Source organism: Protopterus annectens, chromosome 6.part0 (assembly GCF_019279795.1).
Source record: "Protopterus annectens isolate FY-2018-M chromosome 6.part0, PAN1.0, whole genome shotgun sequence".
Taxonomy (NCBI): domain Eukaryota; kingdom Metazoa; phylum Chordata; order Ceratodontiformes; family Protopteridae; genus Protopterus; species Protopterus annectens.
In genome coordinates, this window is record NC_056737.1 from 1813011431 (window position 1) to 1813038998 (window position 27568).

The 27568-nt window shown below is 38.3% G+C and overlaps 1 protein-coding gene across 1 annotated transcript in view; it reads left to right on the top strand.

Annotated features, from left to right (window-relative positions):
- The window catches only part of RNF19A (ring finger protein 19A, RBR E3 ubiquitin protein ligase), an 880338-nt gene extending 852983 nt beyond the window's left edge, over positions 1-27355 (top strand). The window contains exon 16 of the mRNA XM_044075162.1: positions 25924-27355. Coding sequence (XP_043931097.1) covers positions 25924-26608 — 685 coding nt within the window. The 3' untranslated portion in view covers positions 26609-27355. The remainder of the gene's footprint in view (positions 1-25923) is intronic.
- The last annotated feature ends 213 nt before the right edge of the window (positions 27356-27568 follow it).

Sequence of the window (27568 nt, forward strand, 5' to 3'; positions counted from 1 at the left end):
TCGTAGATGTTGTTTGTACATGGGTTTTGGAGGTTTTTCTATTTTTGGCTGTGGCCTTTCTTTTTAGGGCCTTTCTGACATCTGGGGCAAGAAAAGACTTGAGGATATGACGTTGGTCATGCGCTTTAATACCATGACGCACTGACGTCAGATCTGAGCGCCCATGACCGACGCCAGCCTAATACTTTGGTATTCGGGCCGACCGAGGACAGCGGACTACCCACAGGTTATGACTGCAGCAATGTGGATCTTCGAACATCTACATTTATGGTAGGTACAAAACTGTACTTTTTCTTTCCCAATCACACAGATCAATTGGAATATATGCTTCATAAGCTTGACGTCCATAGACAACTTTGTTTCTATTTAGACAGGACAAAAGACCATAGAAGAACTGATCAGTTGATGTTCTTCATGTTTCACTGTTGCGGTCATTACATTTGGGTTATCTGCTTGCAGGTAGCCCTCAGTCGGTCTGATTATCAAAGTCTTGGGTCCTGCGTCGGTTGCTGCCTCATCTTCCATGATGTCAGGTAGTCAGGGGTATAAAGCATGCAGCCGTCGCCGTTACATTAGTCTTTCTTGCCGTGCAGTGCCCGAAGCAGAAGCTGTTCGCAAGTGCCAGTCGGCCGACTCCTGAAATTTTCGTTTTTGAGTTTCAGATCCGAAGTCTTCAAAGCTAAGTACCCCATTGGGGATCCTTTCTTGCTCTAAACCGATGTCAGTAAAACTTAATTGTATTATTTGTGGAACGCAAATACCTCATAAAGATTTTCATTCGTACTGCATTCCTTGCTTAGGCCCAGACCACGATGTCTCTCGCTGTCTGTTTCGTGCCTTATTCAATCCTCAAACTATTCGTCGTCTGTTCATTTTCGCATCTAACTATTTTGGTACTCTGTTCAATTATCCAGAAATGGCTTTGGTAAGCCATCCGACTACCGACATTCCGAAAAAATGTAAAGATAAAGACAGACAGACCGCATAGGTCCAAAGCTGCCAATGACGCTTCAGTTAAGCTAGTCGCCAGTTCGCCGGTACTCAGTGAGGGTCTTTCACAGCCCCTGATACCAGCTACTTCAGATTTGCAGGCCTCTACTGAGACCCATTCAGAGTCCGGTATGCCATGGGAATGCTTCTTCGACTATGGAATCTGTGGATGGGTCCGGAGCCACTGTGCAGGCACCGGCTTCTGAGGGTGTATTCAGGCCTACTGACTTGCATATCAAACTGACGCCATCTTCTTCTTCAAGGCCTAAAACTCGATCCACTCCTAGACAACGGATGCCCAGACCATATGGTCAGGCCCCTGTGCCTAAAAAACAAATAAGAATGGCTGAAGACCTTATTACTCTAATCAGGAGAAGCCACCCTTCTCCCTCTAAGAGACCTAGAACTGATTTTCCTTCTGATTCTTCTGATCAGGATTCTGAAATTTCTGTTTCTTCTGATGACCAGGATTTGCCCTTATCTACCTGTGAGGATTCTGATCCAGAGGACTCCATTCCCTCAGCTTGCCCTCAAGAAGATTTCTCTCTTGGTGAAACTTTGCATACTCTTAGGGAGCATTTCCATTGGGAAAGCCAGGTTTACTCTGACTCCAAAAAGAGGCTTAGGGAATTCTTACTCCTACCTCAACACAGGCCTTTAGCTATCCCTCCTGTACTGGACATTGTAGATGATGTCTTCTTGTAATCTAGCCTGGCCCCAGACACTTTACCTCCGGCTCCCAGGAAACCTGACCGGTATTACAGAGTACCTGACTCTCACAAGTTCCTCTCTAAGAATCCTACTGCGGATCCAGAGACCATTTCACAGGGACCCAAAGGCATTAAGTCTACTACTGCCAAAATCCCTACCCCCTCTGATGGAGATTTCAGGGCCCTGGACAGATGGAGTAAGAAGGGCCTTAAAATGTCAGTTTCATATGTAAAAGTATCAGCAGCATATTATTGGATTACTTAAACAGAAAATTATGTTGATTTCTGACTGTGCTGAAAGTAAAGAATTGCAGGATTTAATGCATTCTGCTGAACAAGTTGGTTAACATACTTTGCAATGTGGTTTTGATTCCTTAGAGACATCTTGCAGGGTTGCTGTCACTGGGTCTGTACTTAGAAGGCATGCTTGACTTAAGGAGCAAACTTTTTGCCAGATCATGTTAAAGCTAAATTACTGGATGCTCCCTTAAACCAAGACCGCCTGTTTGGCAACAAAGCAGAAATACTTAAAAAGGTGGAGGAAAAAGCCAAATCTATACAAAATGTTAAAGATTAATTGCAAGTACAGCCTCCCAGATTTAGTAGGCACTGGCCTTCTAAGAATTGGTCCTTTCCTGTCTCTTCCAGGCCTTCTCAGTCCAAACCCAGGAACAGCAGACCACCCAGACTTCAGTCTCAAGGTACTCACAGGCCTAAGCAGTGGGGGGCTCCCACTTCCAAAGCTGGAAGTAGTAAGACACCCCTATGGTAAACTGTCACAATGACTTCACCTTAAACCTTCCAAGCCCTGCTCAGCTGATTAGGGGGAAAGATCACCCTGCATGCAAAAAACTGGGAACTCATTACCCAAGACAAATGAGTCTTAAATATAGTTTCCCAAGGATACAGATTCCACTTTCACTCCTTACCAACCCTAAACAGTTGGCTAGACCTACCCCCAAATCAGTGGGCAGAGGCTCAAAAGCAGGTTCTCTTTCTTCTAATTATCAGGGCTATTCAACCTGTCCCAGAAGAGGAATGGGGGCAAGGTTTTTACTCAAGACTTTTTCTGATGCACAGAAAAGACAATTCCTGGCATCCTATCCTAGACCTGTGTATCCTAAACACCTTTTTGGTAATTACAAAATTCAAAATGCTAACTCTTCATCAGCTGCTTCCCATTCTAGGCAAAAATGCCTGGTTGGCAACATTGGATTTAAAGGAAGCTTACCTGCACATCCCAATAAGGGAATCTTGCAGAAAATACATATGCTTCAGAGCAGGCTACATGCACTATCAGTTCTCTGCACTGCCCTTTGGCTTATCTACTGCACCCAGGGTATTCACAAAGTGCCTAGCTCTAGTCACTGCATTCTGCAGGCATAGAAATATTCAGATGTACCCATACCTGGACGATTGTCTAATTTAGGGAGAAAGCCAGGGCATGCTATTAAATCATCTGGCATTTGTAAATAAACTGCTAACCTCACTGGGGTACACCATAAATGAAAAGAAATCACACCTAGTACCCTGCCAACAAATTGTATTCCTGGGAGCAAGCTTGAATACAGCTTCCAGATGGCCTACCTGATGCCAGAGAAACAAGTTTATTTGACAGCCTACTTCAAACTACTGGCCACAAAGACCCAGCTATCTGCAAGGAAAATACTGCAAGCCCTGGGGTTCATGGCCTCTTGCATTCTACTAATTCCATATGCAAGACTGCATATGAGGAAACTACAATGGTATCTAAAAAGCCTATGGTGTCAACATTCTCAGGACCTGGAATCAATGATTCCTATCATTCCTTGTATAAAGACAGAGTTCCTTTGGTGGGCAGAGGCCTGCCACCACAACAAGGGAATGCCATTCACTCTACCCAGTGCTGCCCAAACCCTAACAGACGTATCGGACCATGCATGAGCATGACTGTGCTCACTTGAAAGGGCAGTGCATTCAGGGCAAATGGAACCGGAGTCAAATGCACCTGGATATCAATCAAAAAGAAATGTTGGCTGTACAGAATTCTCTGACCGCCTTCAAGGACCACATTCTTCCAGGACAATTATTGGTAAAGACAGACAACACCACTGTTATGTGGTACATAAATAAGCAGGGGGAAACCCACTCATACCCTCTCTGCAGACTAGCCATGCTGTGTGGAACACAGCCTTGAGCTACCAAGTGCACCTACAAGCTCAATTCCTGCCAGACAAACTAAATACACTGGCAGACCTAAGCAGAAATCTCATGGACCCACACAAGTGGAAACTGGAACCAAAGATGTTCAGCATTTTGAGAAACAAATGGGAGAGCCCAGAGATAGACCTGTTGGCCTCCCCTCAGAACTACCAATTGGACAAATTCTGCACAAGGACTCCCCACAGACAAGCTTGGAAAGTGTATGCCCTGTCCTTCACCTGGAAAAACCTCAGTTTATGCCTTTCCCCCTCTGCCTCTCCTCTCCAAGGTTCTACTAAAGGTCAAAAGGACAAACCAAGGACAATACTCATTGCACCAGACTGGCCACGCCAACACTGGTGTACCCCCTCTTGAGCAGTGTCACTGCTGGTACTATGGCACCTGCCGCAGAAACCTTCCCTGCTGTCCCAGCAGGAGGGCCAGATTCTACACCCCCAGCTTCAAACCCTGAACCTTGCAGCCTGGCTAATTACCTGAGCTCTCCATTACCAGCCCTCAATAAGCAAGTGATGGATGTCATTCTGGAGGCAAGGAGGCCTAGTACTAGAACATACTATGCTGAAAAGTGGAAAAAATTATGTTCCTGGAGCCAAACTCGGGGGATGGGCACAAGTGTGCCCAATTTACCACATATTCTTCAATATTTGACAGAGATGCTTCACAAGGGACTTTCCTTCTCTTCTATTAAAATTCATGCCTCGGCCATTTCAGCACGTTATAATACGGAGCCACCCCTCTTATCTCACCCACTGCTGAAGCAATTCCTCAGAGGGGCCAGAAACTTAAGACCACCCAGGAGAGCCCCTACTCAAGCCTGGGACCTTAACTTTGTATTGGAAAAGCCAACTCTACCTCCCTTTGAGCCAGCTGCAACTGCAGAATTGAAATTCTTTTTTTGGAAAACAGCCTTCCTTCTAGCCATCACTTCAGCAAGAAGGGTGTCTGAATTACAGGCCGTCATGGCAATGGAGCCTTTCATCATCTTTCATGCGGACAGGGTGTCCCTCAGGACCCAACCCTTCCTTACCCAAGGTGGTATCCAGTGTGGCCCTTAATCAGTCCATTCATTTGCCAACCTTCTTTTCTAATCCATAGAACAAAGGGGAACGAATACTGCAATCATTGGACATGCACAGACAACTTAGATTTTACTTGGACAGGACTAAGCCTCTCAGGAAATCTGAACAGCTGCTGGTTACCTTTGCTGCAGGGGCAGAGGGGAGGGCCATTCAAAGCAAACCATTTCTAAGTGGGTAGGCCATTGCATTCATTTCTGCTATAAGCACCATGGAAAACCTACCCCACAGGGGATAAGACCCCATTCCACCAGGGCTGCATCTACTTCTACAGCCTTTCTCAGAGGTGTTCCTACCAGGGACATCCTAGAAGCTAAAACTAGGAAATAAGATCCACGACCAGTCAGCACAGGAACACAGTGTAATTTAATTAAAGCGCTTTTCGGCTCGCAATAAAACAGCCTTCTTCAGAATACAAATACATCTCATTCCTTTTATACAATAAAAGGCGCCAAAATTAATCAATGATTTAATTAATTAAGTAATTACTTAATCATACTGAAAACACAATCTTTAAGCCTAAGGGTATGTTACTAAGAAAGATGCACCATGACATTGAAACAATGGGTCTCTATGGAAATAACAGTAACTTCCACCCATTTTATCAAAAGACTTCATTTAAACCCCTAAAAAGTACAGGTATATATTAATTTATTCAATTAGGCCAAAAAAACACTAGATACCTCTAATTATAAAGGTTAAAAAATAAAAAAATAAAATAAAAATGAAATTCATAACTTGACTAAGTTAGAAATTGTCAAAAAATAAAGCCAAGTAAAATAACCAAAGGAATGGTCAAATTCAACAACATATATAGTCCTAAAATCTGAATATATTTCTCAAAAAATTCCAAGAAACTTCATAAGGCCAAAATGGTTCACAAATAATTAACTGTATTTACTAAATTTATTCAAATAATTTTTAATTTTTAAGTTATTTATATAGTGTAATATATATAAAATAATAAATTTTAGTCTTACATTTAATTATCTCACCAAGCTTCTTAACTTTAATAAGACACCTATTGATAAAGCTTCATTGTGACCTGGATAGTTGCTAGCGTTTAATTTGATTTGCCATTTTAATTCAAGCTCCAGCAATTTTAATGAATAAGGGCCCCCTCTAGGGTTAATTTTTAATCAATGATCAAAAATTTAAATGTATGGTCAGGGAAACACATAATATGTTTAGCCAATGCATTGTCCGTCTTCTGGTGGGTAACAGCATAGATGTGTTCGTACACCCTATCTCTGAGTCTACGCTCAGTTTTGCCCACATAGAAGGCGGCACATAGTGAACATTTAGCCAGATAGATTATACCTTTGGAATTACAATTAAATTTGTCACTTAATTTATATAGTACATTGTCCAAAGTAAATGTGCTGCTAACCAATACATGTTTGCACATACTACATGACTCGCATTTAAACATCCCTGTTGACTTTCTCACCGAGTCAGACTGAAATCTCAGAGAGTCCTTCAAGTTCAAACCACGCCTAAATGTGACACTAGGTTTATGACCTAATTTATTTATTAAAGATGTGTTGTTTTTTAACAAATTCCAATTTTTGTTCAAGATGTTAATACATTCAGGACTCAATTTGGTATATGTGGTGGTAAATGACACAACTCTATTTCTATCAGTTTTGGAAATATTAAATGGACCTTCAAGATTTATATCGGTGTTTAAACTATGGTCAGACAAGTGGCCAATTTCAACGTCCTTTAAACAAATAATGTTGTGTTTCAAATGAACCTGATCAAAACCTTCTCTCTCCAAGTTGTCTAATAGGCTTTGAGGGCATGAACTTTGTATAGCCAATAAAGGCCTGAAGTGGTTAGTTTCCCTTTTAAATTTGACCTCGGCTATAATTTCGTCAATGAGCTCAACCGGGTACTCCCTCTTCAAGAAAGCTGATTTTAGAAACAAACATTCCTCATCAAACTCTTTATTGAGAGTTACAATCTGGGCCGCTCTGACTAATTGCCCTTTAACAACAGCCTTCTTTTGATGAAATGGATGACAACTTGAAAAGTGAAGGAAAGAGTTGGAATATGTTTTTTTACGATAAACTCTTGAAACATAACAATTTAGATCCAAGCTTTTAGATAACATAATGTCCAAATAGGGGATAGCAAGCTGGTCGAAGGTGTAGGTAAACTCAAGGAAATCAGTACACTCGTTAAGAAAGTCAACTATATGGGATGCAGTTTGGTCATTGCCTCTGATCAACATAAAGATGTCGTCCAGAAATCTAGTATAGAAAACAACTGATTCCTTGTAAAAATTAGATTTAAAGACCAAGTCAGATTCCCAAAAGGCCATTACTAGGTTAGCTACGCTAGCTCCACACGGTGAGCCCATAGCTATTCCTATTTTCTGTTTGTAAAATAGAGACTCAAACATGAAAAAATTATAAGAAAGGACAAGGTCTAAAAGTTCAGACACTAAATAAATTTCCCTTTTTGGAAGTTGGTATTTGTACATCATAAGTGTAACCCATTCAATGGCAGTGTCATGGGGAATACAGGTGTGCAAGTCCTTTACATCCACTGTTAAAAAAATTAGAATCTCTTTCAAATTTCAGTTTATTAATCTCACCCAAGAAAGACCAGGAATCTTTACAGATTTGTTTTTCTTGAGTAACTATTTTCTGTAGTGTGACATCTATTACTTTAGCACAAACATATAATGGTGACCCCCTGCCATCCACCAATGGTCTCATAGGTGGTTCGTGCAGATCTTTATGAATCTTTGGAATTCCAAAGAAACTAGGGTAGACAGGAAATGAAGTGGTTAGATAATTTAAAAGTTCACTGTCAATGTGTCCCTCAATGAATAAATCATTGATACAAGTTTTAACTAACCCATAAGCAGAGTTTACCTCCGACCTAGAACTAATGGCATAAGCATCACCTTTGAGTAAAAAACTCATTCTGTGATTATAGTCATCAATGTCAAAAATAACCATACCATCCCCCTTATCTGGTTTACATAATCTAATTTTCTGTGAGTGAACAAGTTTGATTAGATCCAGGTCATCCTGGTTACTGGATACTTTCCTTTTTACATTAGCCAGGAATCTCAAATCTAACTCACAGACATTCTCAAAAGTTTGTATAACAGGGTGAAGTGGTGGATTAAATGTACTAGGTATACTATACTCGCCTAGAGAACCTACGTTGTTGGTGTTACCCAATAAATATTGAAAGTTCAATTTTCTGGTATATTTTTTGAGATCCATAATCACAGGTGTAACATTGAGTTTAGTATAAGGAACATAAGTGGTCCCCTTAGATAATAAATCTACAAGGTCATTAGACAGTGGACAAGAGGAAAAATTATAAACTTTGAAGTCCTTATTGCTATTAAACATTATAATAGGTTTTGAAACACAAAAGCAAAATCACCTCCCCAAACAGTTCCTTCCACACAACAACTGCTATCAGCAAAATAACAGCTATCAGCAAAATAAATCCACCGGATGGTAAAAAAGAACAAATTTAATATCATACAATAATCCTGGTTTAGCGCTTTCACTCGCAACCACAGCGAGCTTCCTCAGAACAAATAAAATCAGTCATTTACAAACATATATAGTTGAAATTGGCGCCAAAAAGCGCTATTTAAAAATTTCAAATTAAAGTAATATAACATCTTAAAAATATGTTAAAAAACAGACACAAATAGTATGATCTATTTGTCTTAATGCTTATTATTAAACTGATTTTTATCTAAATATATTCCAATATTATATAGGACACTGTGCAAACTTTATTTAATTGTATTTAAATATAATAATGTGAAACTGTCAAGAAAATTTGAACAATAAACCTAAAAATATATTGTATTTCACTCATGTAACATGAGTATGAAAAATGGGCTGCTTGCTGCACTCATCAGGTGCATGGTATATAAATCAATTTCTTTCATTTAACATCAATAGGGGTTTTATGGACATATAGTCGTTTAAACCAGGTGGGAAAGTGGCATCTGTGTACACCTGCCAGTACAGTTCCCTATAGGCAAGGTAGTTCCTGGTGTTGCCCCCTCTTGGGTTATTCTTTATAGTCTCTATAATGGAAAACTTAAAGGTGTGCTCAGTCCCTTTATCAATAGTATGTCTGGCTAAAGCATTTTTGTTGTCTCCCCTTCTGATACAATAAGTATGGGAGTAAATTCTTTGCTTAAAATGCCTCTCAGTCTTCCCGATGTAAAATGCAGGACAGACCGTGCAAGAAGCAATATACACCAGCATCTTAGTTTGGCAATTCCCTTTAGATGTAAATATCCTAGTGCCATTTGTATTCAATAACTTAATAGGACTGTTTTCATTAATATAACTGCACTGGTTACATGCCCCACACTTACTGGTATGTGTGTTAAATTCATTCGATCCATGTTTGGGTAATTCTAATAAATGCTTTAAATTCCTTCCCATCCTGTTAACGAATATTGGTTTACTACCAACCTTCTCCAAAATCTCTTGTTCAGTTGTTAAAATATGCCAATTATTAATTATGGTATCCTTAATTATATTAGTAAAGGGTCCAAATTCAATAATATAAGCCTTTTTATATTTATTAATGACTCTTGTTGTCATCTCATTACTTAGTTGGTCTTGTCTTAAATGGGGGATGTTCATTCCCAGTAATGAGGTATATCTGCCATCTCTCTGTTCTAATATATATCTAGATATGTCATCCATTAAATCTGTTGCATACCCTCTTTCTAAAAATAAAGAAGTAATATATCCTATCTCTTTAATCATGTCGTCATATTCAGACGTCATTCGCATAGCTCTAATGCATTGACCTTTGTATATATTACACTTCATCTTTCTCGGATGATAGCTGTAAAAATCTATGTATGAGTTCGAAAAAGTGTTTTTTCTGTAAATATTAGACTTTAAACATCCATTGTTAACAGAAACCAGTGTATCCAAATAAGGAACCCCCTGATTATTATGTACTTCAGTGAATTTTAAATATTCACTGCTAGAATTAATGTATGCAATAAAGTCAAAATAAGAATTTTCTTCACCTTCCCACATAATATAGATGTCATCCAAGAATCTTGAGTAATAGCAAATGGACTTATAAAATGTACTGCTGAAAATATGAGTGTCCTCCCATTCAAGCATGACCAGGTTAGCAAATATGGGTGCACATGCAGCACCCATAGCTACTCCCCTGGTCTGCTTGAAAAGTTCTCCCTCAAAATATATAAAGTTATTTTCCAGCACAATAGACATCAGATCCCCTAATAGTGTAATAGTGTCCCAGGATAAATCAGTATGTCTTCTTAAGCAGTTGATAAATGCTTCTTGTCCTTCCTCAATAGGAATGCTACTAAATAGGTCAATGACATCTATACTACTAAAGATAATACTTGTATTGTATTTGGAAACAGGGTAGTTTTTCAAAAAGTCCCACGAATCTTTTACCATGTGTTTAACATTCTCATATAGGGGTTTCAACATATTGTCTATCACTTTTCCAATAGGAAAAGTCTTTGACTTACTTCCGGAGATAATCGGCCGGAAAGGGGGGTTAGTAAAATCTTTGTGGACCTTAGGAATACCCACAATGGTTGCCATAGTGGGATGGTCCACAGACATGTAGTGGTATAGATCTTCTGAAATTCTCTGATCTAAGAAATATTCCTCTAAATACATGTCTATTCTTCTATAGGCTATATTAATCTCATTCTGTGAGATAGATGTATAATTGCCTGATTCGTACAGAATTTTATGTATAATTCCACTATATGTGTTGGCATCATAGATGACTATGCCTCCCCCCTTATCCGGCTTCATAACTCTAATGTTGCTGTTGTTCTGCAACTCAGATAGAGTTAAAGTCTCCTTCTTAGTTAAGTTGGATTTAACTTTTTGCCCCTTAGATATATGACTAACTGCATATAAGTCTCTAGTAACTTTGTTGTCAAACTTCTGAATACTAGGGTTACTTATAGGTATAAAACTACTTTTCTTTTTTAAGGAGTCTACACCAATGGCTGGTTCCCGTTCATTATTTCCAAACATCATAGACAAATTTAATTTTCTGACATATTTTTTAAACTCTAATATATTGTTAACCATATTATATTTAGGGGTAGGAATAAATTTAAATCCTTTAGATAATAAACTAAAATGCGTTTTATCTAATTGCAAATTACTGTAATTATATATTTTAAAATTATTGTAAGTACATATAATTTTGTTTGTAACTATAATGTTAGAATTATCATTACAGACTGGGTCATTGCTAGAATTAAAGGGATGTTGACCTTCAGATGTTAATATTTCTTTTTCCATTTTCCCCCTTTTTTCCACTTCCCAAAGTGCCTTCCCCCTTGTTTGTGAAAAAACTGATCAGATTCATATTCCCTATTTATATATGTTTTGTCATATTCTTGAGTGTGCTCATCACAATTTTGGTGAAAACTATTCCATCTGTAATTAGTGTGACTTTTGTACTGTTCCCTGTCTCTGTCTAACTTTTTCTGTTTACGTTCATGGGCCTTCTTTGCCCTAAAGTCTGCACTGTCAAATTGTTTATAAAATAAATTTTCCCATTGTGGAAATGCTAAATCTTGTGTTATAGCATTATGTAATTTCTCCACATCAGTTAACAGTTTGCACAACTTCATGTCATTGTATTTAATCACCAATCTCATGTATTCAAACCCAAAATTATCAAAAAGGGAATTAAAATCCATTTTAACATCATTGTCTATGTCAATTCCCAGTGGTAATTTATAAAAACGCAGCCCCATAGGTACAATGTTAATAGAAATACAAAAATTTAAGTAAGCATTGTCAAGTTTCAAACCATTAACCATATTAAGTTTTTTTCCAAACAAGTAAATAGAGTCCTTTAAAGTGCCTTTGTATTTATAACTACTATCATTATTAATATTTTCAAAATTACAGTCCTGACCAAGAAACTCTTGTAAAATATTATGTTTCTGGTCTTTATTAGAATAAACAACAGTACCTTTGTCCTTTTTATTGTTACTGGTAATGTTTGCATAAGTCCTGACAGGCTGGGTGTTTTTCGGTCTAGTACCCACTCTTTTCATTTCCTCAGACAGGTTACCGAACGAAAAATCAAATGTAAAATCAGTCCCTGCCGTTTTGTTGTTGAAATTTGAAGCCGAAAGACATGGTAAATCTATAGCAGGTCCCTGTACAAGGCCCGTGTTCTGCCCATTAGGTATTCCTGGTGACGATGTCTCCGGTGTCCTATTCCTAGTGAAAATTGAACCAGACTGAACTGTATTGCCGTTATGGTTAACGGCATTTTGCAAAACATTCCTGTCGTTCTCGGTGGTCAAAATGTTTACCCGAGAGTCGATCAAGCCGGGGATCTTGCTGAAAAGTTCTGCTAGTTTGGAGACCTCATTACGTAAAGCGGAAACTTCTGCTTTTAATTGGTCCATTTCCGAACCTGGATTAGATACAGTCTCCACTGTCGAGTTGTTGGTGGAATCCATAGGCAACTCCGGAAAAAGAACGTTGATCCGTTTGGGTCAAACTTGAAACACAAAAGCAAAATCACCTCCCCAAACAGTTCCTTCCACACAACAACTGCTATCAGCAATGTGTGGAAGGAACTGTTTGGGGAGGTGATTTTGCTTTTGTGTTTCAAGTTTGACCCAAACGGATCAACATTATAATAGGTTTTAATGACTCACCCAGAACTTCAAAGTCATCAATCAGAACTTCGGGTTCATCCACAGAACCAGTATCAGAATTTGCTTCGTGTGTGTCAAAGGAGGGGGAAACTGGGTGACTTAAAAGTACACTATAACCAGTTGCCTCCTCTATTGAAAATTTTTAGATCTTGTATTAAATTTATGGACATTCCTTTGTTGTTTAGGTCTAGCGCCATTAAACCCTGAATTAGAAGGCATACTAGGAGTAACTACAAAATTACAATTGTGTCTCTATCCTAGATCCATCCTACATCATACATCCTAGAAGCTGCTACCTGGAGATGTTCTTCGTGTTTCACTGTTGCAGTCATTACATTTGGGTAATCTGCTGGCAGGTTGCCCTCGGTCGGCCCGATTAACAAAGTCTTGGGTCCTGCGTCGGTTGCTGTCCCTTCTTCCATGACGTCAGGGGTATAAAACATGCAGCCGATGCCATTTTCATCAGTCTTTCTTGCCGTGTGGTGCCCGAAGCAGAAGCAGTTGGCAAGTGCCAGTCGGCCAACTCTGGAAATTTTTGTTTCAGTTTCAGAACTGAAGTCTTCAGCCTAAAACTAAGTACCCCGTTGGGGAAACTTTTTCTTGCACCTTACCAATGTCAGTAAAAGTTAATAATTGTATTACTTGTGGGAAGCAAATACCTCATAAGGATTTTCATTTGTACTATATTCCTTGCTTAGGCCCTGACCACAACGTGCCTTGCTGTCGGTTTTGTGCTAAATTTAACCAACGCACTATTAAGCGTCGGTATATTTTTGCATCTAAATATTTTGGCTCAAGATTTAACTATCCAGAAATGTCGTCTGTTAGCAATCCGACTACTGGAATACACATAAAACGCAAAGAAAAAGACAGAGACAGACCGTCGAGCTCCAAAACTGATGACGAAGCTTCTCCTAAGCCAGTCGCCGGTTCGCCGGTACTTGGTGAGGTGCTTTTGCAGCCCCTGATGCCCACTACTTTTGATTCACAGGCCTCTACCGAGGCCCATTCAGAGTCTGGTATGCCGCAAGTCACTAAGTATTGAGCCCGCGGATGTCTCTACCGTAGATGGTTCCGGAGCCGCTGAGCAGGCACCGGCTTCTGAGGGTGTTTTCAGGCCTAATAAAGATTTGTATATTAAACCAACACCATCTTCAAAACCTAGGCCAAAATCAACTTCTATGTCTAAAAAACTGACGCTTGGGCCACGTACACAGGCCCCTATGCCTAAAAAAACAAATGATCAAAATGGCTGAGGATTTAATTACCTTGATCAGGGGTTCCCATCCCCCTCCTGCTAAGAGGCCTAGGCAAGGCACTAATTATGAATCTTCAGATCAGGTTTCCATTTCTTCTGATTAGGAATTATCTGTTCCACCTTATGAGGACTCTGATGCAGAAGAATCCATCCCTTCTGCTGCTTCTCCTGAGGATTTTTCTTTTGGAGAAACTTTGCATACCTTAAGGGAACATTTTCACTGGGAGAGTCAGGATTTTTCAGAATCTGAAAAGAGGCTTAGGGATTTCCTTCTTCCTCAGCATAGGCCTTTGGCTATACCTCCTGTTCTAGACATTGTTGATGTTTTCTCATAATTCAGCATGGCTCATGATTCCCTGCCTCCGGCTCCTAGTAAGCCAGACAGATATTACAGGGTTCCTGACTCCCACAAATTCCTTTTTAAAAATCCTACTACTGACCCTGAAACCATTTCTCAGGGTCCCAAGGGTGTTAAGGCTTCTACTGCTAAAAATCCTACCCCTTCTGATAGAGACTGCAGGGCGCTGGATAGATGGGGTAAGAAGGTTTTCACGTCTGCAACCTTGGCAATCAGGGCTTTAAACTGTCAATTTCATATGCTTAAATAGCAGCAGCATGTCAAAATGATGTTGATTTCTGACTGTGTGGAAAATAGAGTTACAAGATTTATTGCATTCAGCTGAACAAGTTGGAAAGCATACTTTGCAACATGGTTTAATTCCTTAGAAGCCTCTTGCAGGGCCACTGTAACTGGATCTGTGATAAAAAGGCATGCTTGGCTCAAGAAGCAAAATCTATCTGATTATGTTAAAGCAAAATTGTTGGATGCTCATTTACAACAGGACAGTCTATTTGGTAATAATGCAGAAGAAGTTTTGAAAAAGATGGAAGATAAAGCTAAAATCTATGCAGACTGTAAAAGATTTCCTACAAGTGCAGCTGCCCAGGTTCAGTAGGCACTGGCCTACTAAGAATTGGTCCTTTCCAGTACCCACCAGAGCCGCTCAGGCCAAACCCAGACACTCCAAAGGCTCCAGGTTTCAGTCACAAGGAACTTACAGAACAAAACAATGGGGTGCCTCCACTTCCAAATCTGGAAGTAACAAGGCACCTCCATACGGTAAACAGTCTCAATTACTTTCCTCTGCCATCACCAAGCACTTATCTTTTGGCAGCCCCTTTGGGGGGGAAACTGGCACTTCATGCACGAAATTGGCATCTAATTACCCACGACAAGTGGGTCTTAAATATAGTATCCCAGGGATACAGATTTCATTTCCACACATTGCCAATCCCAAACGGATGGCCAGATCTGCCTCCAAATCATTGGGCAGAGGCCCAGAAACAAGTTATGTCCCTCATGAATATGGGGGCTATTTAACCAGTACCAGAAAAGGAAAAGGGACAAGGTTTTTATTCAAGACTTTTCCTGGTACCCAGAAAAGACAAATAATGGCGTCCAATTCTGGATTTATCCATTCTAAATACATTCCTGGACATTCCAAAATTCAAGATGCTGACTCTACAACAGTTACTGCCTATGCTAGGCAAGGATGGCTGGTTGGTAACTCTAGACCTAAAAGAAGCTTACCTGCATATCCCAATCAGGGAATCTTGCAGAAGATACCTCCGATTCAAAGCAGGCTATTTGCATTGCCAGTTCTCTGCACTGCCCTTTGGCTTATCTACTGCGCCCAGAGTCTTCACAAAGTGCCTGGCACCCATAATTGCATTTTGCAGACAAAGAAACATTCAAATTTATCCTTATCTGGACGATTGTCTAATTCAGGCAGAAAACAAGGACACTTTTCTACAGCATCTGGCGTTTGTAAAAAGGCTTCTAACTTGTCTAGGGTACACCATAAACGAAAAGAAATCACAACTGGTGCCCTCTCAAAAAATTACATTCCTGGGTGCAAGCTTGAATACAACTGCACAGATGACTTACCTCATGCCAGAAAAACAAATTCAATTGATGACTTACTTCAAACAAGTTGCCACAAAAACCTAGCTATCTCCAAGACAAATTCTACAGGCCTTGGGGTTCATGGCTTCCTGCATTCTACTAATTCCATATGCAAGACTGCATATGAGGAAACTTCAATGGTACCTAAAAAGCTTATGGAGTCAACATTGTCACAGCCTGGAAACGATTCCTATCATTCCTTGCCTGCAGCAAGAGTTCCTATGGTGGGCAGAGGCTTGTCACCAAAACAAGGGACTGTCATTCATTCCACCCCCTGCCACCCAAACCCTGACTACAGATGCATCAGATTATGCTTGGGTGGGGGACGCATCTGGCAGGGGGATGCATTCAGGGCAAATGGAGCCTAAATAAAATGCACCTACATATCAACCAGAAAGAGATGCTAGCTGTACAGAATGCTCTGACAGCCTTCAAGGACTTTCTTCATCCAGGACAACTACTGATAAGGACGGACAACACCACAGTTATGTGGTACGTAAACAAGCATGGGGTACCCATTCCTACCCCCTTTGCAGACTAGCCATGGCTTTGTGGAACACAGCCTTGACTTAAACCAAATACATCTACAAGCTGCTCAATTCCTGCCAGGAAAGCAAAATACTCTGTCAGACGACCTAAGCAGAAATCTTATGGACCCACACGAATGGAAACTGGATCCACAAATCTTCAGAATGTTGACACGCAAATGGGGGAGCCCAGACACAGATCTTTTTGCCTCACCTCAAAACTATCAGTTGGTCAAAGTCTGCACAAGAGTCCATCACAAAAAAGCTTGGAAAGTGGAATCTCTATCCTTCAGCTGGAAAAACATGTCACTCTATGCCTTTCCCCCTCTGCTCTCCAAGGTCTTATTAAAAGTCCGACAGGAAAAAACGAAAATTATTCTGATTGCTCCAGTCTGGCCTCGCCAACACTGGTACCCACTCCTACACAGTATGTCACATCTTCCTCCGTGGTACCTGCCTCTGACACCTTATCTACTGTCTCAGCAGAACTATCAAATTCTGCACACTCCGCTCCAAACTCTGAATCTTGCAGCATGGCTAATCAACTAATTTCACCAGTTACATCTCTCAGCAAACCTGTGATGGATGTCATTTTGGAGGCTAGAAGGCCTAGTACTAGAAAATCTTATGCTGATAAATGGAAAAGATTCTGTGCCTGGAACCAAGCACAAGGAATAAACACATCAATGCCCAATATTTCTCATATTCTGCAATATTTAACTGAGATGCTTCACAAGGGCCTATCTTTTTCTTCCATAAAAATCCATGCCTCTGGCATTTCGGCTCATTACAATACAGAGCCCCCTCTCTTTTCTCATCCACTGCTAAAGCAGTACCTCAGAGGGGCCAAAAATGTGAGACCTCCCAGGAGAGCACCAACTCCTGCATGGGACCACAATTTTGTGCTGGAAAAACTCACCCTACCTCCTTTTGAACCAGCTGCTACTGCAGACATAAAATGTCTCTCTTGGAAGACAGCTTTTCTTTTAGCAGTCACTTCAGCTATAAGGATTTCAGAACTACAGGCTCTCATGGCAGTGGAGCCTTTTATTATCTTTTACCCCAGACAGGGTGGCTCTCCGGACCAATCCATCCTTTATGCCTAAAGTGGTATCTAGTGTGGCTCTTAATCAGACCATTTATCTGCCAACTTTTTTCCCAAATCCACAGAACAAGGGAGAGCGGATTCTGCATTCTTTGGATGTACACAGACAACTAAGATTCTGCTTAAACAGGACAAAATCTCTAAGAAAATCTGAGCAATTACTGGTGGCATTTGCTGCAGGGGCAGAGGGAAAGGCTATTTCAAAGCGGACTATTTCCAAATGGGTAATCCATTGTATTTGTTTCTGCTACATGCACCATGGTAAACCTGTCCCCAAGGGGATCAGATCCAATTCCACCAGGGCTGCATCTACTTCTGCAGCCTTTCTCAGAGGGGTTCCTATCTGAGACGTTCTAGAAGCTGCTACCTGGAGCTCAGTTCATACATTCAAACTTTACCATTTACCTCTCTTCTCTAAATCCAGAGCAGGCTTTGCCACTGCTGTCGTGCAGGGCCTTATAGCTGCTACTAATGCTGTATAATTCCATCCTCCCAACCATAGCTTTGAGATTCTACCCAAATGTAATGACTGCAATAGTGAAAAACGAAGAACATAGTACAGTTGTGTACACTTACCATAAATTTAGATGTTCTAGTGTATTCACTGTTGCAGTCCTGGTTACCATCCCTCCAGCCCCCTGACTTCTATTGACTGTACCTCTCTTCTTGTTTACTATACTTAAATCTTTCTGGTGTATTTGCTTTTTGTTGGAGGTGTAACCTTATATATAATTGCTTCCCATTATGGGGGCACCTGACATCTGGGGGAAGAAAAACAGATGTAATGGCGTTTGCTGCATGCTTTATACCCCTGACTACCTGACGTCATGGAAGATGAGACAGCAACTGACGCAGGACCCAAGACTGTGATAAGGCTGACTGAGGGCTACCTACAAGCAGATAACCCAAATGTAATGACTGCAACTGAATACACTCGAACATGTACATTTATGGTAAGTGTACACAACTGTACTTTTGTCTCCTCCTTAGATTCCAAAAAGGTGCAGCAGTATCTAAATCTACTTTATCTAAATGGCTTTCTGATAGTATATCCTTTATATACCACGATAAGACGTTTCTTTAGACAGCAAAGTCAAGGCTCATTCAACTAGAGCTGTTTCTACGTCCATAGCCTTTTTGGCCAGACTACCTGTTGTCTCTGTGCAGCTGCCACGTGGTCAGGGCCACATACCTTCATAATTCACTACAAAGTAGACAAGACCTCTAGGGACAGGGCTTCATTTGGTTCTGCTGTGCTTAGACAGGTACTCCCGTAAGGACTGCAAAGCTAAGAGAACCGCTCTCATCTCTAGGACATTTATGTGCAATTGAGCCTCGTGTACCTGCCAGGTACCTTGGGCTGTCTGTCCCTGATAATGCCCATCAGTAAGAATGAAGGCGAGAACAACAACTCACATGGAACGGTATGGTAAGTACATAACTTCTTTTTCAGAGAGGTAAAAACCCTTCAGATCCAGCTTCATATAGACACATTTCAGTTTTAAACTGTGATTATAAGGTGTTTGCCTATACTAGCTATTGGAATAGTAAAGGTGTTGCCAAAATTGATAGATATGGATCAGTGTGATTTTCTTGAGGGGAAAGCAGACTTTTGACAACAACATTAGTAGAACAGGAGCAGAATGTAAGAAAATGTCACAATTGTTGGTGGATCTAAATGCAGAAACAACATTAAGAAGAGCCAGCTGGGATTTTATTAGTATGGCAGTGGAAGCATTTGCATTCCCTGATAGACTTATAGGGTTAATTACGAGAATATGTGAAGAGTCAGAGACAAGAATTTAAGTGGCCGGTTTCCTTTCTGACGAGCTTTGTTTGAATAGAGTAACCAGGCAGGGGTTGGCCTGGTTCCCATTTATTTGCTTTACATTTAAAAAAAATGTGTGCATATTCAAGGATATAACTGTTACGGTAATCAAGAAAATTAGCTTTATTTACAAATTATATTTTATACGTGACAAATCCAGAAAATGACATTTTTTGGTGGTATGGAGCATTTTGATACCTTTTCAGTCTTTAGATAAATTAAAAACTATAACAGCAAATATGTAGCCAGATCTGATACGGTTCAACAATACCCATATATGTATAGATATATATGGGGTCATGGTAAAAGGAATTATTCAAGTGTATAGAGTAAATGGATTAAAAAGGATTCTTTTATTGCAGCTAGGCATATGTGGGAAGACTATAATGATGTACAAAAACTGAGAAAGTGGAAGCTCTTGTTTATGGATGGTAAGGTACAAGCAATGAAGTTATTTTTGTCTTTTGTTTTATTCATTTTTATCAACTAAAGTTCTGGATGATTAAAGTTGGAAGAATTTATTTGGAAGGGGGGAGAGAGGACAAGGGATAAACTGATCCTTCCCAGAGAACAAAGTGTTTTAGGATTACCCAATTTTAATGGGTATTTTAGATCCACATATTTAAGGCTCAAGTATAACACAAGCAAAGTTATAAATCAAAGTGGAAAGGAGTGATGAAATAGGGGAAAGGTTGAGAAATGAAAACAGTAATAACTTAGGTGCAGATTCTCAAGGACAATAAAATCCATATAGTATAATCTTTTCATAAAATAGTAAAGTATTTTAAGAAGTAATCCCAACACAAAATGGAGAAGGGAGATTTTGCTGATAAGATTACTGCAAGTAGGGGTATAAAAGTAGACAAGAGGGGACTGGAATTTACTGGAGAAAACTGGCAAGGAAATCAAGGTAATGGGAGCAAATAACTAGAGAGGGATATGTAATAGAGTGAGGTGAGGTGAAGCCACAGAGAAGTTTGAACTGCAGGTTCAGGACTGCTTTCCCTGTTAGGGGTTGATATGAGAATATAAGTAGTGAGAAAATGATGGTGTTAAATGAAATAACAGATCTGGTAGAGTCTAGATCAGAAACTGTTACTAAAAAAGGAATAATCAGTAAAGCATATAAGTTATTGTCCGATTGTAGGAATCAATCAGAGGAGGTTAGAAGAATTGGGAAGAGAGACTGGAAAGGTAATTTACAAAGGAACAATAGGAGGATATGTGTATGACTCCCAAATATGCAGCAAAGACGAGAAGATTTAGGATTTTTGCATGGAAGTGTTTGCTTGGGTATTTTATTATCCAAGCAGAGGTAAGAGAATGTGTCCTCTGGTGGATAGCAAATGCTGAAGGTGTGATGGGAAAGGAAAGAGTTAACTGGGAACATGTCTTCTGGGGATGTAACAAATTGGTAGATGTTAAAAATTATTTGAGCATTTGTGTCATCAGTTTTTGGGGAGCCAATGGCTGTAACTAAGGAAATTATTCTTTTAAGCTGGGACACAGGATCTGAATTCCTTAGACATAAGAATTTACTACGTTTAATGCTATTTGCTGCCAAAAACAATTAGTAGAAAATGGAAGTCAACATCTAAACCAACTGTAATTGAAGTCCTAAATATAAGAAATTAAAGAACTTGAGCATGGGACCTTTATAAAGAGAAGGTGCAAATTACATAGTAAATTGGATTAGTTGGAGATTTACATGCAGAATAATGTTCAGGAGGAAGAGTGAGGTTTAAGGGAAGGTAGGAATTGAACAATGTATGTAATTTGGAGTGCATGATTGTTAGAACATAATGTGTGATGCATATAATTGGAAATGAATATAGTTTTACTTTTCTACTCATGTATTTGTGCCTATGTCTTGCACGACAATTTAATAACTATGTTTAAAAAAAGTTTGTGTGTATTGTAGGCTCCCAGATGACTGAGTAGCTTACTGTGTAAACATCTTTGATCTATTTCCTTATGTGGCCTCTTGGGGAGGAGGATGGGTGGTCCAGGGAGCACAACATTTTTCCTCTTCTGCCTTATAAAGAATCTAGAACTTTGGGCTACTGTGACAAAGGGTGTTCAGACCTAGGTTTACTGCTTTAAAAACAGTAAAGGCTGTGTGTTCTTTAACAAGGTGGTAGAAGCCAGTCCTCCTCCTTGCCAGGACAGGAGTTTTCATCCATTTCCTGACCTTAGTATCCCCCCACACATCCTTTTTTAGCAGTCATGTAGTCATTTTGCGAGTCGGCAGAATCAGGGCTTGGTGGCTATTTGTTACTCCCACTTTATTGTGGTTATCTTACTTTCTACCACCTCCCCAACCCAGTGAGTTATGCAGTGATGAAAATTTTGGGACAAGTGCTGAAGGAGCCATGCGGGAGAAGGTCAGAGTGAATCGCTTTCAGCTTGCCTTTCCTGGATGGCACCACTCTAGTTAACCATGATGCAGTCACCTGCTGGAGAGAGAAGAGGTTAGCTCTTCTGAATTCCATCTGCACATACCTGTTGGAGCAGGTGTAGAAGGCCTTTGTTACCAATTGGTGGTGGGAGAGTTAGGCTAGAAGATGGCAATAACTCCCATGGTTGATTTGTATGATGACTGTAAACAGCTCTCACCCCAGTGATGGGTAGCAAGTAGGCTAGTAGCAACAGTTTGGTATATTGCTGCAGTTTTTATAAGTGCATTACTGTATTTAGTTAAGTGCTGCAATGCATTTTGCAAGAGCTTTCATCATTTTAGTAATATTATTAATAAAAAGCTTAGCAAATGTTTTCTTAAACCATGGCCCAAATAAATTGTCAACCTAAGGGAGAGGTCCATGCATTTTAATGGACACACCTCTACCCATGCGCAGTGATATTTACATTGAAGTCTATGGATGCACCTCACATTAACCTCAGTTCCATCAGCTCATCATTAAGTTTCAGTGGTATGAGCACAAGGCAGAGGCGTGTTATGAGTATTTGTTTGAATTGGAGATCAAAATGTTGTCATTGGGGGGGTAGAAATCTTGTTTGGTGTTTTGTGCACCATGTATGACTGTGGAAAGTAATAAGTGATAATATACTTTAATGGTCTGCAAGGGTGTAAAACAGGGTATTTAAAAAACAGTGAAAATAAAAGCCAGAAGTACGAAGCCAAGTGCAAAATCACTACCACGAAATGTAGAAATCCAAAAAACACAGTTTAATTAGCGCTTTCGGAAGAAGTAATATCCTTCCTTCTTCAGACAAACCTGTAACTAGTACAACATTCCTTAAATAAACTTTTAGATCATGTGTTCAATTAACTCATTAAATAATTAATTAATATAATTCATTCCTTCTTCTCATTACTTTAAAATATCAGAATAACACGAACATATAATCTAAAGTGTTACAACAAATCTAAAATAAAAGATACATAAAATAGATGTTATAAACCTAATAATGCATGACTAGTGTCCACATTATATTGAAATGTTAAAATGTGTACTTTGACCCACAAGATTTCTTATATTTAATCTTATATTTAATCTGCATCCCAAGCCAAAAACCAGAAGTGTGTCAGTGGAAAATAATATTTGTATATATATTTTTGTGTGGTGTTATATTGAACTAAACCTTAACTGTGTACATCTAAACTTTAAATAAAAACTTTATATGTATATGCTTAAATGTAAATACACATATATATATATATGATAACTCATATAATTAAACATATATAACACAATAACAAATAAGCCTAACCAGTGCTATATTGTTAATGTGATGTTGATATTAATGACTCAAAATATATTGTAGTCACTTCCATTGAAAATTGTTACTTCATAAAATAATTGATAAACTTAATCAAGAGCACAATCCTAAAATATCAATACCTATATGAACCGACCATGCCTACATAAAATGTGCGTATGGAAACCAAAAAGCCAATCATGCTTGAACAGTACACTAGCTCACTAAAGTGAATAGAGAATATTGAAAAATATATAAAAAAAATATATATATAAAAAAATGGTACTTACGTATTATCGCAACCAGATTTTCGTGGTTGCAAAAAAAATATACTGAATGAAAAGTGTGGTGCAAGAACTGTCCTAAGGGGAGAAAGGCAGCAGTCCCTGATCAATCAATGCCCCCACTACTACTTGCAGCAGCAAGCATGCAGGTTTTTTGGACTACCACTTGAACCATGACATTCATTCCTCTATTCATCAATAACTTGCTGCTTTGCCTTTGCTGTAATCAGGAAGGTTGTGAAGTTGTTGTGATGCAGTGTGGTGAGTGAGACAAGCATAGTGCATAGCATAGCAGGTATATTTACAGTTATTTACTGCCTCTCTGCGTCATATCGTGTGTGCACATTATTACTTTACCTTACTACACCCTTCCAGTTTAATGAACCAGTTAATAAAGGAAAGATTTTATAAGAAATAGAAGTCTTGGTTCATATCTGTAAAATGTAAAAAATATATATATATAAAAAAAATCAGTATAAAATAATATATATATATATATATATATATATATATATATATATATATATATATATATTTTTTATATATTCTATAAATTAATTAAATAATTTTGTTATATTTAGGTTGTAATTTTCGCCCAAATATATTGTATATTATTTACCATAAAACATCACCAATAAATTATACAGAACTCTAAATATGTTAACTGTACATGTTAATTTATACTGTATCATCTTTTTGATGCTAGATGTTTGAGTAAAAGAACTAAAGGTATGCTGAAATGTGGCAATTGCCATCAATGTGCTTTTGTGAAGGAGGGTACTACTATTGAAATTAATAATAATATATATAAAATTATTGGCACCTTTAATTGTAACATGAAATCAGTAGTATACGCAGCTAAGTGTTCATTATGCTCAGCCTTCTATATAGGGAAGACTGAGCATAATTTTAAAAGGCGCATATATGAGCATCAGTACGCCATCTCTAAAAAAGACACAAACAATGCACTAGCATGCCATATTATGGAGCAGCCAGATCATGTTTTTAAATACACTGTATTAAAACACGTTAATGATAGTATTCATTCAGGACCGTGGCAGATCCTCCTTGAAAAGGAGGAACTGTTCTGGCAGATAAAAACTTATGCATACACTATTCCAGGGTTGAATGAACATGTCTCTTTGGCATGTATACTCAAACATCTAGCATCAAAAAGATGAGATACAGTATAAATTAACATGTACAGTTAACATGATATTTAGAGTTCTGTATAATTTATTGGTGATGTTTTATGGTAAATAATATACAATATATTTGGGAGAAAATTACAACCTAAATATAATAAAATTATTTAATTAATTTATAGAATATAAAAAAATATATATATATATATATATATATATATATATATTTATTGATTTTTTTATATATATATATTTTTTTATATAATTTTTTTTATATATTTTTCAATATTCTCTATTCACTTTAGTGAGCTAGTGTACTGTTCAAGCATGATTGGCTTTTTGGTTTCCATACGCACATTTTATGTAGGCATGGCCGGTTCATATAGGTATTGATATTTTAGGATTGTGCTCTTGATTAAGTTTATCAATTATTTTATGAAGTAACAATTTTCAATGGAAGTGACAACAATATATTTTGAGTCATTAATATCAATATCACATTAACAATATAGCACTGGTTAGGCTTATTTGTTATTGTGTTTTATATATGTTTAATTATATGAGTTATCATATATATATATATATATATATATATATATATATATATATGTGTGTATTTACATTTAAGCATATACATATAAAGTTTTTATTTAAAGTTTAGATGTACATAGTTAAGGTTTAGTTTAATATAACACCACACAAAAATATATATACAAATATTATTTTCCACTGACACACTTCTGGTTTTTGGCTTGGGATGCAGATTAAATATAAGATTAAATATAAGAAATCTTGTGGGTCAAACTACACATTTTAACATTTTAATATAATGTGGACACTAGTCATGCATTATTAGGTTTATAACATCTATTTTATGTATCTTTCATTTTAGATTTGTTGTAACACTTTAGATTATATGTTCGTGTTATTCTGATATTTTAAAGTAATGAGAAGGAATGAATTATATTAATTAATTATTTAATGAGTTAATTGAACACATGATCTAAAAGTTTATTTAAGGAATGTTGTACTAGTTACAGGTTTGTCTGAAGAAGGAAGGATATTACTTCTTCCGAAAGCACTAATTAAACTGTGTTTTTTGGATTTCTACATTTCGTGGTAGTGATTTTGCGCTTGGCTTCGTACTTCTGGCTTTTATTTTCACTGGTTTGTCGTGGTTTTTTAGGGTATTTAAAAAAATACTTTTCCACAGAGCTCACGGAGACTCTTATTTTAAATAACATTTAAAGTAAAATTGTCAGACCTAAATGCTAGATATGAAGTGATGTAAAAAAGACAGTATAAAGTAGCAGCTGCTGTATAAAAAGAATTGTGAACAGCAAATGTGAGATGTGTTTTTTTGATAAAGCTAGGGAAAAATTAACTTGCTTTTTGTTTCTCATTTTGTAGAGAATGCAGTAGTATGGAAGTACAAGTTGACATTGAATCAAAACCTTCTAAATTCAGGCACAACAGTGGGAGCAGCAGTGTTGATGATGGTAGTGCTCCTGGACGTTGTTGTTCCAGTTCCAATTCTGTCGCTGCTCCAGAGACAAAATGCTCCAACTCCAAGTGGTCCAAAGAAACTGCAGCTGGGAAAAAATGCAAGGGTAAACTTCGGAAAAAGGGAAGCACAAAAATCAATGAAACAAGAGAGGACATGGATGCACAGCTGCTGGAACAGCAGAGCACTAATTCAAGTGAATTTGACTCTCCATCATTAAGTGGCAGTATACCGTCTGTAGCAGACTCACATTCTAGCCATTTCTCTGAATTTAGCTGTTCAGACATGGAAAGCATGAAAACATCTTGTAGTCATGGATCTAGTGATTACCATACTCGTTTTGCTGTTGTCAGCCCTTTACCTGAAGTAGAAAATGATTGTCTTGAGAGCTCACTCCCACTTAGTGGAATTTCTCTCTCTCCCACATCTGTACGAAGTACTGATGTTCCACAGTTAAGTTATGTAGCAGATGACAGTCTTTATCCTGGGATTTCTTCTAATGTAGGTTATCTTGGTGAAACTGCTAAAGAAACAACTAACCATCAGCAACAAACCGATATGAAACACACTGCAGTGCAAACTGAGATATAACCTGTGGCAAAGTTGCAGTTGTGTTTGCCACTAACCAGTCCACTAATAGTTCTGAAAATATTATTTTTTTAAAGTGGGTTTTATTACACAAGGACTAAAATTGTTAAGAGAAGGAAATCTGCTTTAAGGTGTCTAAGGAAATTTGTTGTGTAAGTTGACAACATAATAGTGTACAATGGTTCAGAAACCTTTAATGTAGGGGTTGTAACAGCATGAGAGGTTTGATGTTCTCAAGTGAACTAGGGCTTTCTGCTTAAATGCTTAATTTTAAAGGCAAGGCTGTCAGATGCCTTTAGGAAACGCAGTTTGACACCTTCTTTGAGTAATCTTGTGTGGTTAAACCTGTTTTTTTACTGGAGAAAATCTCAAAGGAGCAAAATCTTTCTGGTCTGTTTTTACACTGTCGGGTTGGGGGTTGTGAAGAAAACAGTGCTAGAGAACCCTTAAGAAATGTGTCTATTTCAGATTTCAAGTTTTGTACTAAATAGCATAAAAGAACTTCAGTGCTGATATGAAGTGCAACGTATCTTGTCTCCTTTTGCTGAGTTCTCTGAGGTCGTCTTCTTATGTTTGACCTAGTATTTGTAAGCGGTTTAATAACAGCAGTATTTGGAGCCCTGGAAGATCTGTTCATCACGATAGCCATGTTTATTTTGTTTCTATTGTATTAGAAAACACTGTCTTGCTGAAAAGATGTTACTACTAATCCTGTTATGTTCACATTTAGTAAAATTGTTTCACCATTGATTAGTTAACACTTGGTAGCCTACTGCCCATCTCTCACTCTCTTTCAGATCTTTTATGTATAAGAATGCTGCTGGTTAGGTGCACGCATTCTTCTTGAGGCAGATTGAGTTTTTCAAGAGATGATCACAAGGTTAGTGGCATCTAACAGCAAAATGTTACACCACTTGAACCCGGCATATACAAGGGGATACGAGTTTCAACCGGGAGTATACA